This window comes from Impatiens glandulifera, chromosome 7, assembly GCF_907164915.1.
Source record: "Impatiens glandulifera chromosome 7, dImpGla2.1, whole genome shotgun sequence".
Classification (NCBI taxonomy): domain Eukaryota; kingdom Viridiplantae; phylum Streptophyta; class Magnoliopsida; order Ericales; family Balsaminaceae; genus Impatiens; species Impatiens glandulifera.
The window spans coordinates 39,168,257-39,179,919 of record NC_061868.1 but is presented as its reverse complement, the minus strand read 5'-3'; the positions used below and the strand labels follow the sequence as shown (position 1 = coordinate 39,179,919).

At 31.7% G+C, this 11,663-nt stretch overlaps 1 protein-coding gene across 1 annotated transcript; it reads right to left on the bottom strand.

Moving 5' to 3' along the window:
• Positions 1 to 1,943: 1,943 nt before the first annotated feature.
• On the bottom strand, positions 1,944 to 11,371 carry LOC124909857. The gene is made up of 24 exons (XM_047450487.1): positions 11,327 to 11,371; positions 11,052 to 11,170; positions 10,809 to 10,893; positions 10,597 to 10,650; positions 9,954 to 10,045; positions 9,731 to 9,831; positions 8,968 to 9,046; positions 8,442 to 8,868; positions 7,289 to 7,627; positions 6,972 to 7,205; positions 6,784 to 6,882; positions 6,632 to 6,704; positions 5,598 to 5,716; positions 5,217 to 5,511; positions 4,922 to 5,130; positions 4,367 to 4,491; positions 4,162 to 4,279; positions 3,958 to 4,013; positions 3,647 to 3,722; positions 3,166 to 3,328; positions 3,006 to 3,074; positions 2,833 to 2,930; positions 2,681 to 2,740; positions 1,944 to 2,252 (listed from the first exon to the last, which is right to left on the bottom strand). Exons 1-24 carry the CDS (start codon positions 11,369 to 11,371, stop codon positions 2,145 to 2,147), a joined length of 3,243 nt encoding a protein of 1,080 aa, XP_047306443.1. The 3' UTR covers positions 1,944 to 2,144.
• Positions 11,372 to 11,663: the final 292 nt, after the last annotated feature.

Here is an 11,663-nt window from a genome sequence, read left to right as displayed (position 1 = left end):
AAAATAAGTTTATTTTATAAAAGAAAGTAATATATGTTGAAATTAAAATACTTTTTATTTATTGATTAAATAAATTTTAATATTAAAAAAAATTAGATAAAAATAACAATAAAAAAAATTAAAATTTTAATACTGCCTTGTAACAGGTAGGATGTGTTACTAATTTATACTTCATCTCATCCAAGGCATAAGTTATACCATTAGTTTTCCTGTACATATAAAATTAATCAAACCAAACACTTTTTTAATTTCACTATTAGTATAAGTATACTATCCTAATAGTCTAATACATCCTACCAAACGCCACCATATAGTATTAATGAGTTATAAATTTTTTAATTATTTTCTATTTGAATGTAATGAAGATCAACGTAGTAAAAATTAAGAAAATATATTGGAGGTGGAAGATGGTTAATTTATATTGGATTAATAAGAGAGAATTAAATTAATTTAATTAGGGTAATTTGGATAACTCAACCAAACCTGAAATAAACTCAATATGAATTCAACCAAACCTAAATTAACTTACCCAAATTAATATGTTGGGTTTGGATTAGGGTTGGTTGCTGAATAAAAAAAATATGTATAGAGAAATTAAAAATGAATGTTAATCGTTTAGAAAATAAAATTAAAAACTACAAAAATATGAAATTAAAAACACAAACACGTCGTCTAAAAAAGTATTATCGAACTCGTAGACCATTGACAAAGACGATTAGCTTTCCGGCCGATATCATTTCAAACGAATTTCAGAAAATATCACAATAATAACATTATTAACTATACGAATCAGACAACAACGATTAATAAAAATTCGACGATTTATTTTAATCTTCCTAGGTATGTCATATCTACGATCTTAATCCAAACTTCTCGAACAACGTTATTCATTTTTAAAAAAACTCCAAATACCAAATACTGATATCTGACAATGCAAAATAGATGAGTTGTCATATGACATAAACGGCCAGACTTGTCATAATACATTATTTTTATTCACATATCATTTGTCAAATTCCTTAATAAACTAATGAACCAAACGCTTCATACTAAAAAAAAAAAATTGATGGATTCTTTACTTTTAAAACTTCTCTTTACAAAATTCATGCAAATTATCTTAACAAAAAATATTGATTATTAAAAATAATTATAATTTTATTTAATTTTTTAATTTAGAAAACTAACCCAGTTTTACACCAATAATATTATATTTCAATTTAAAATATTTTTAATAAAAATAATATTCAGAATAATAAATCATTCTAATGAGTTGGTTGAAGTTTATTGGTAATAAATATCTGGTTCATGTCTATAGTACACTTTGTTAAAGTTAAGGATCATTTTGAGTATTTATTTAAGTTTAGGTGTAATATATCACATCTGCAAATTTAGAGAATTATTTTAAATCTTGTATTATTTAGTTCAGGGATTAATTTGTGTTTTATGTACTAACAAGTGTCTACAATAATATTATCTGCTTTCGGCTGGTTTATTTATTTATTTTAGTTGGATGAAGCCAAACAATTTTCTTTTGACTCATTTGACTTATTTACAAACATTTTTTTAATACATGGATAACATTAATTTCTGAATATAAAGTAACTTTAATATACAAATACTTTAAAAATGGAATCATTAATCTCTGAAGTTAATCAAACATAAAAAGCAATCTAATTATAAATTATAAAAGGACTCTTAATTGCAAGCCAAATATATATATGAAACAATCTTTATTTTTTATAACAAGAATTATTCATTCCTTGTAGTGTAAACATTTGTTTAACCTAATGAAAATAGTCGTTTTAAGATACTAAAATTTCAGATACAATTACCAACTGAAATATCAAAATGAGGCTTGAACGGTATTTTACAATAAAGGTTTGAACTTTTTTTTTCACAATAAATGCAAATAGAGTTGTTTATGAGGATTTTTTTGGTAAATCTGTTAAACTGATGGATATTTCTATAAACAAAATAAAATAAAAAGTACTAGAAAAGTATCCACCCCTATTAAACAAACCTAAGTAAATAGATTCATAATTCATATGACCAGTTCAAGGCAAAAACACAAAAAAACAAGCAATATAATATTATTGAATGGTTCATCTTCATCATCCAATGACTAGAATAATCTTGTTCTTGCTTCAATAATGCCATGGTTTTCGTTCTTTCATTACCTTGACAAGCTCTTCCGCTAACGAATTGAAGTCTTCAGCTCCGCTTTTCAAATCTTCTGTTTTCTTACTAAGCATCTGTATAACAGGAATCAAAGAATTGGAAATATTTACAACATCTCCAAATATGTGAACTAATGATGTTTCATTAAAATTAGAGAAACAATTATGCCTTCCTGATGAAAATTCATTTGGACTTTTTGTTAAGTTTAACATTGTAGTGTAAAACAGGCTAAAGTCTATTTGGAAATTCGAAAGAGAAACCGCCAATTAATTTATGAATCTGAGTCTCTGAAACATTATATACTCCTTATTTCCTAATATGATCCCATCTGAGTCAACAAATATGACTTCAATTCTTATGGATTAGGTCAAAACAATTCTTGAAAAGACATATTTATTGGCCCTAAGGCTTATATAGTTATTGGTAATTGGTTGGGCAAGCGACAACAAAAATCGCTGGTCTCCAACCTAAAATCCAAACAAGACCATATGAGATGTCTCACCTCTAGTTTCTGCTGACGCTCAATGAGTTTGTTTTTCGCTTGTTCGATCACAGAAGGATCCTGTAGAACAGTCCAAGAGTGAAATAAGTTACAACACATTGCTGAGGTGTTAAAACTTAAAACTCCTCTTTAGAGTCCACTAATGGTAATACCTTTTTCCTATATTTAGAAAGAACTTCCTCATATGTTTGAATTTTGGGCATGTTATCAACATCTGCACCATCACTTGGTTTCTTCCTTTCACTCTTTCCTGTAGAATCAATCACATTGGATCAAATTGTAAAGCTACACAAAAGAAAAAATCTAAGCAAACATTGAAGCATACCTTTCTTGTTTCTAGAATTTTTATTCGATGAAGATGCTAGAGATGCAGGTTCATCAATTTTAATGTCATCTGCATTAGAACTTAGAAGTAAATAGCTGTTCAGGTTGTATATTGTAAGTCTATAAGAAAGTACTGTCTAGATATTTGAGATAATCCAAACCTATGTCGAGCTCTATATCACCCTTCTCATTACCCACGACTTCAGGAAATGGATCTCTTGAAAGTATGTCTTCTAGATGGCTATAGTCAGAACTGTTTGTAATATCTGCCTTTTTACTAGTATTTGTGTTCTTGATTCCACCAAATAACTTGGAACGGTTACTCTGCAAACCGTTAAGGGGCATTTTTCAAATAAAAGGCGTTGAGAAGGCAACAAAGAGTCAACAACAACAACAAAAACAACAACACAGCCAACAAGCATATCACACCCCAAAAATTTGGATCCAGAAACGTATCTGGAGGAGATTATGTTTGAATACTAATGAGATTATGTTTGAATACTAAATTTACTGAGAGACGGATTCAAAAATTTAAAAGGTGTGTCTCATACGGATCCTGATCCGGATACAAAAGATAAATTACAAGTGTTTCCAAATGGGGTTAAATCTCCATGAATAAAGGAAAAAACACTAATTTGTAACCTGTTTTTCCCCCGAAGAAGTATCTGGCATGGCTGCAAGCACTTTATCGTGAAGGGAGGGCAAAGATTTTGATATCCTACACAGACAATACAAATAAGAAAACCACCAGAAGCATTTTACAAAGGAATGGTTTTATTTTATTTTTAGACCAGTTTTATTTTCTTAAAGGAGGCTCGTACAAGATCCCTCCGCCATGACACCCCAATCCAATCAAGGTGCAGATCGAATTTTACAAAGGAATGATGATCCACTAAAGAAAAAAAGAAAGCACTTGTTTTGGGTAATGGATGAGTATTAATGCAAGATCATACCTTATGTTATCATCACCGCCTATAAGGGAGATGAAAGCCAATTCACACCCATTTACCTACAAGAAAACTAGAAAAGTCATGCATATGCACAAGTCCCATAATATATAGCAAATACCTAGAGTTGTTAAAAAAGGATTTCATATAATTTTATCTATTTACAATTTTTTTTTAAATGTGAAGGTTACTCATATCAAAAAAAGTTACCAAGGTAATAAGACCATCCTCTGTGGAACATAGTCTTCTTTCAAAATTTTCCTGGAAACTCCACCTTAAAGTTGACTGAAGCGAAGCTTGTTTTATCAATTCTAACTCTGGCAAAGATCTTCATACATGGGTTTCAAAAGACATGAGGTATCATTACATTAATTTATTTCATAGAGAGAGTTTCTGACTAGTAATTTATTTTTACCTGATTTCTAAATCTCCGTTGTGAAAGATTATGACTAAGCCAACAACCATTTGATCTTTCTTGAAAGTAGCTGCCCAGCAACAAGGCTTGGCCAGTTTCACTTTAGCGATGTATTTTCTCTTTCCCTTCAAAGTTTCACAATGCCATGTTAAAAACATTGAAGCTACATCCATATGAGATGAGCCAGTATAGTTCAATAACTCTGACAACAATGTGATTGTAATGATACAAATACATCAAGTATTCATCAATAAAGCATGGTTGCCTTTAATGCACATTTTCTATATAATTATGTGCATAAACTTTACATCTACAGGCTCTTCCTTCAATAAAAAAACATGTATGCCTTGTTTGATGACTCACTTCATCAACTAATACTAAAATACCCTTACATTAAAAACAAACAAAAAAGTAAATACAAAGGATATTTTAGTTAACCCAAATAATCCACTTATTCATCAAACAAGTTTTGTTTTTCAAACATCAGATTATTAAAAAAAAATCAAACAAGATCTTGATGTTTTAGAAAAAGAAGTGAGAATGAAGCATACTGACCTGAATTATAGTCTCTAAATGATACAAGCGAATGGTTTCTTTACAACACAACAACATAAGTGAATCCTTTGAACTTTCTGAAAAGTCCGCATTCTCTGATGTAGGTTTTTGATCAGTTCTACCAAATGCCTTCTTCAGCAAAGGCTCATTGCTACTGGATCCTTCATCCTGATCTTTGTTCGATAATCCACAAATCCCCCTTCCAAAGTCTGAAATAATTTCACTGTCTATTAGCAGAAAATTATCAATATATGAATATGTCGCTACTCAAATGGATTGAAAAACTGATACTTTCCTATGATACAAATAGACAATGCTGTTGCAGTCCTCTTCAAGAACAGCGGTTGAGAGCTGCTTATGCCAGTAACACTCTTCCTTAGAACACAGACATTAGTGTCCTTCGTTAGCACAAATATCAAATCATCCTCAGAGTAATTGGGAACTTTTTGTCCTTCATTCTTTGGACTTTTAATATGATTGTTAGAATGAATAATTGTTTTTGAAGCAATAGAAACAATTTGTGAGCTAGGGACAGAATGAACCCCTGTTAAGGAGAGAATGGTGTATGACTTCATATCAAGAACTGCTACCTGAAATGGAGACACTATGTCCACTCATCAACTAAATATGATGATAAATATTAAAAAGGTAAACAGTATTTGTATGTTGTACTTACTTCACCAGAGTCATATCCTACAAGAAGTTGGGATCCTGAACTTGTAAACTGTAGCGCTCTAATGGAGGAATAGTTAAGGCAGAATATAGCTTCATAGTTTCCTTGGAGTAAACTTCTGACTGACACACGAGTGAAACTTTTTACATAAGATGAATGTGACTAGATACAACCTTATATGGAAATTGGTATTTTGTTCCCATTGGAAAATTGTCTAAGTTAAAACTGAAAGTGTTTTCTTTTGTTTGGTAGACTATGATCCAGATTATAGTGTGTGATTTTTGTGGCTTCAATTTGTATACAATTTATAAAATTGATGATCCAAATTTAGTGAAAGTTTTTGCTTTATTTGATATTTTCTAGATCATGATCCAAATTATTGTTTAGATTGTGATTTTTGGCAAACATAATAAATGTAGATTTATTTGAATCATGCTCCACATTAAAAATATGTCTAACAAAACAGCCTAGTCTATAAAATGATTGAAAACATGAAGGTTCTATACAAAAAGAAAGGACTTTTGACAGTAGCTCCCCTCAGAGAGAAAAAGAAGAAAACTATAATATAAAATACAAGATACATTTCAGTTTCAGGAGTAATACTTATAGATTGTAAGATTATCAGAAAGGATAGACTCTGTAGGAATAGCATCATACAACCTCATCTACTATCTCACAAAACTGGGAAATTTGTCACCATTGGAGCTTTTTGTTTTAATATGATCTTGGGTTTAATCGGAGATTTCTTGGGTGGCCTTAGTAGAAACAAAATAAATGCAATAGCAAACCTTAATTCCACATCTAGAATTTATTTCTTATGAAAATACAAAATTCCACTCTTCATGCATGCTCTTTACACCACATTGCTTTTACACTATATATGTACTTTTCCCTTGGTATATAAACAGATGCAGGTTTTGGACTATTATTCACTTTCTGTACTTAGATAGACATAACAAAAAGGAATGTTTGCAAAGAAAAATAAATCATTAGTTCAGAATCATTTCTGATTTATAAGTGTTTATAGTAAGAATCACCTTCATGTTTGGATTGTGTGACAAAGTGAAAACTTCTAATGCTGGAACTGCAACTGAAGTTGTAGATCTGAACCTGCAAGTGTTGACCAATGTACATGTTAGATAAGCACAAAAATGACGGATCTTGGACAAACACTAAAGGCAGGCCTGACCAGACCACTTTCACATCCAACAGCTAGACTTAAAGTGAGGAAGCAGAAGTCCATTTGTGATATGGAAGTACTTGAACAGTCCACCTCTACGCCATCAATCTGCAATATCATTTCAATTATTTAGAAACTTCATTGAGCAGAGTTCAGATAATCATGCCTCTGTATTATTGTGAGTCAATTGTACATACTTTACTTTGTTCTTCTAATAGCATAGTGACATTGCTCTCAAAAATGAAAAGAAGAGTAAAGACTGAATGTGTAGCATCCCACATACGAACAGATCCATCTTCATAACCAGCAATATACACTCTCTTAACCTCATTGTCCTTTGAAAGTGTCATTGGATTAGATATGCCTCCTCTCAATGGCCATCTTGCACCCTTCGGCAACACCTTAGGAGTGTCATCGGCGAGAGAGGCTATCTGTTGCTCAAAAACATCACAGTAAATAACGGCAAATAACGAAAGAGATGAAATCCATAATATTTCACATATTTATTAGTCACCTTTAACAAAGCATTTGATGAATTTCCACCTGAAGGTACCATAAATATTTTTGCCACAGTCATATGTGGATGGTCTGTGGGTATTACTGCAGGGATGTCAACAGAAGATGCCGATATTCTTTCCTCGCCTCTGGAAATTGAATTAGAACAGATAGTATCATCAAAATAATGCAGTTGCCCAGAGGTTGTTAGTACCAAAAGAGCAGCATTCTGGTCATTCCCTTTTTCCTTAATTGCAGGCAACAAAATCATATCTACAAAAGGACTCTTGAGTGTGAGATCGATACGTCGTGAACATCTTAAAACCTTCGTTTTGGATGAGCATTGAAGACTTAAAACCTGTCACAACCAAAAAAATTACAAAAGGACACGTAAAGCAAAATAAATTTTGTTGGCATGTACTCTAGAAAGATTAATGCAATTGATAATGATATATGTCGAAGAAATAAGTGATATCCAAGATTAAAACCGACCAAACCAAGAACATGTGCACACTTGATTTCTAATATTCTAGGCACAAATCTTCTTGACATGTTTTCTTACACTTCTTGAGATAAAAGATACTTCATAGAGCAAGTATAATATTGGGCTGTTTTGCTATAAAAATTTGTTGATCATAATCCGAGAAAATCTACATTTATTATGTTTGCCAAAAAATCACAATGATCTAGAAAATAATCTAATCATGAGACCAAATGAAGCAAAAAAGTACATAATTTTGAAATTTATCTAAAAAACTAATTTTGTATACCAAATTAAGCAAAAAAAAAAAGCACACTATAATCTGATCATGAACCAATAAAAAAAGTAATCTGAAAGAGATCGTGACAATATTATTTTTTAAAAAGGCTCAATATAACGCATCAAATGACCGTAGAGAATTAGGTGTAAAATCAATATATGCACCTAAAAAAGAACAAGTAGGTTTACATGATTATGTTTAGGTTACATTACACCTTATTTGGAAAACCAAATTGATCAGCTTTGCACCACCATTAGGTATCATTCCCGCTAGATAATTTCATTTTCTAGAAGCATCTTATCAACTTTGAAAGAAAACTTAATACCTAATAACATGTTGTCTCTACAAACATCAAGCACCTATAATGATAAATTTTACAACAGAAAAATTAGCATGCTCAAGTTAACATACCGTTATGACTTCAGATCCTATCTCGCAACCTCCATATACAAAAAGTTGCCCATCACCATCATCAGATTTAACATCAGAAGACCAGCAAAGGACAATGACTGGTAATTTCTTATCGCTGGGGCTTATCTGTAACTTGACAATATGATTTCCATCCTGTTTCCCCCCATTACGGGCCTCAGTTCTCCATAAGATAATATCCCCATCTACATATCCAACAGCAAGAATGAAGCCACTGCTGGAAGCCCAACAAAGTGCACTAATCTCTTTGCCCTCAAAATCAAGTTCAGATATATTATTATGCAACTCGCTAGGAGTTTCAACCAATTTATCCTTCAACTGGAGGACCTTATCGCCTCTGATAGCTAGTGTTCTTGCTTCAACAACATCCCATAAAACCAATAGTCCATTCTCATATGCAATCAGTACTCTGCTCAAAGAAAATCAAATATTTGAAATGAAAAGAGTGACCAAGTACTATTCCAAAAGTAAAGGATCAAATAAAATATGACATTTTGTCTAGGCTTTCCTCTTTCCAGCCGAACAAGGTTGTGGAAGAAGTCCAACAATGGGTTGTTGATCAAGAACTGATGAATGGGCTACTTCTGCTAAATACAAGAATAAGACCACATACACAAATCAATCAATGGGATAAATGCACCAAAATTACATGAGACACCAAAACATTTATTACATGATGGCCTCACAAGCCCTCTGTGTAATATTAGTATGTCACCAATCTTACATGAGAATAGTCAGGTATGCTAACCTCGAAATGAGCAACAATAACATGTTCTTAGTGCACATAGTTATATATAAAGCACATAATTAAGCTGCTTTTTCTGAGGCGGTGTTTCATAACACAACTTATCACTTAATCTAAATAATTAAGTGCTTCATTGAATTAAGCTCTTTTGAAAACTGATTTTTAAAATCACATAACTATTTAGATTCAGCTTAAATTAAGTTTATAAACTAAGATAAAAAAAAAAACTGGCTTAATTCGGTAAATTATCAATGCTTAACTCGGTAATCTAGTAATAGCATCCAAAAGATACTTTAACCCCTAAAATTAATTAAATTATGTTATTATAAGGTTAAAATAGTCTATAAGTACTTTTTCGACATTAGTTTCATATCTTGTCAAATCAACTTACATACCAATTATTTAAAATCTATATATTTTCATTTGGTTTATTCAGCATTTATTCTCAATTATTTTTAAAATTCAGTATTATGCATTCAACACTTAATTTCAGTTTTATCGGAACATGAAGTCATGACCTACGTACCCAATGAATCAGCAGATATATGGTATGGCAAACACAACAGGACTTCACCATCAGCTTCGTATTTTAGAACAGACATCATCCCAGTTTCATCTCCAATGTACCTGTCATTTTAGTAGAAAAGATGAAAGAGTAACAAAAGTGCATATGATGTTTCAATCTGCTTGCAGCTGAAACAGGGACAAGAACATTTCAGATGCAACAAACTTATCCTTGTCTTCAGTACATGAAATGGGAGCCCACCACAACAGTGAAAGCAGTGATGTTTGATTTCCAATGTAAACTGCCAGCAATACTTCTGGTCTCCAGATTCCACACCTGCAAAAGAAAACATGCCTCATTAAATATGATGCACATCTAGATTGTTCTCCTTCAATTATACTTTTAAATAGAGGTCAATCAGGAGAGCCATTTAAGCCTTTTAACAAATTAACATCTAATGAAAATAGTTTACTGTCTTATCACATTGACCATGCCCTCCGAAGTATTAGTAGCAAGTAACTTTTGTTGAAAAATGTCAACTTTTATTAAAAAGAACGCAAAATACGTTTAAACGTTACAAAATGGGAGGAAAAAAACAGAACAATAAATAAGAAAACAACGTAAGAATTTTAAATCCTAATAAAATCGAAAATTTCTCATCCCGTACAAACCCCTCTTTTTCGGATTGAAGCGAACGTGTGTAACATAAATCCTTTAAGACATTCGTATCCATAATTTTTCCCTTCGAAAGTAGCAAGTAACTTTTAAGAGTAGGAAGGGTATCAGTGGAAGATTTCTTTGATATATAAACTGTTCTTCTATAGTCAAGGAATCATTTATAACATCAAATAAGGTTTGACATGAACTGAAGTTTGAAATTCATATACCTGAATATAATTATCATTTGATATGCTAACCAAAAAGCCAAGATTTTGTAGGAACTGCAAAAAGAAAAAGAAAAATATCATGTGTTATATAACACAAGAAAACATTCTCCTCTCTGTAAATCAGTGCAAGCAAATTATATGCACTAAAAGTACTGAAAGATGAAATAATCTAAACCAACAAAATCCACTTCATGAGTCAATATTATTCAAACCTCTAAGTATTTGTGAGGTGACTGTCGAGGAGGAATCAAAAGCCCTTCAATGTTATCACCACCAATCACTTTTATCCTACCATCCCTATAGAGAAACAAAATTTCAACCAAACAAATGAGACATTTTATTAAGTCATGGAAACTCTAAGATGTATGTTTTCCCAGGTACCCAATTATCTAGATAAGCTCATAATTATAGCTTTATACAATAGGCAAGAAGGACCAAGCTAGAAATCTACTTACAGACTGCCAATGGCCAATAGACTTTGAACATGATCAAAAGCAAGAATTGACGATCCAGTTAAAATACCATAGTGAGAAGTGATTTCCAAATCCAAATTCTTTAGAAGATTACTCTGACCCTGGTAAAAAGAAGAGTAGAAACTTCACAATACTATTGATGCATCAAGTATATATTCATCGAAAGAGTCAACAACTACTACAAGACAGATCATTGACGGATTCTGAATCGAAAATGAAGCTAACAATTGATATTAAGTTTGATTGAGATAGAATACCTGAGAATGAACATGAATTTTGTGAAGAAGACGCTTGGCAAACATTGTGAAAGAGATTCAGTTCAACTTTCTTCTTCTTCTTCTGACTTAACTCTTAAGAACCCAAAATTCCCCTTGTTCAAATTCACATTTATTTTCGTAAATTGTCAATCAATTTCATCATCGTTTCCCTCGCAAGCTTGGAACTTTCTGGCGTACACGTGGCATGGGCCCATCTTTTTCTGATCTGCCACCGAGAAGCCACCTAAGCCCTATATCCATATAATCTGGCTTGTTTGATTCAGAGATTTTAATCATTTTTAAAATTGTTAAAATGGGTTGTTTTTTTAATTTTATT

What these genes read in the sequence shown, in the direction of transcription:
- LOC124909857 (XM_047450487.1), bottom strand. Translation starts at nt 11,371, where the DNA reads ATGTTTGCCAAGCGTCTTCTTCACAAAATTCATGTTCATTCTCAG. An exon ending in CCTTGTTCGGCTGGAAAGAG is followed by an intron (nt 8,869 to 8,967) that starts GAAAGCCTAGAC and finishes TTCTTTGAGCAG; the next exon opens with AGTACTGATTGCATATGAGA. An exon ending in CACACAATCCAAACATGAAG is followed by an intron (nt 5,717 to 6,631) that starts GTGATTCTTACT and finishes CTCGTGTGTCAG; the next exon opens with TCAGAAGTTTACTCCAAGGA.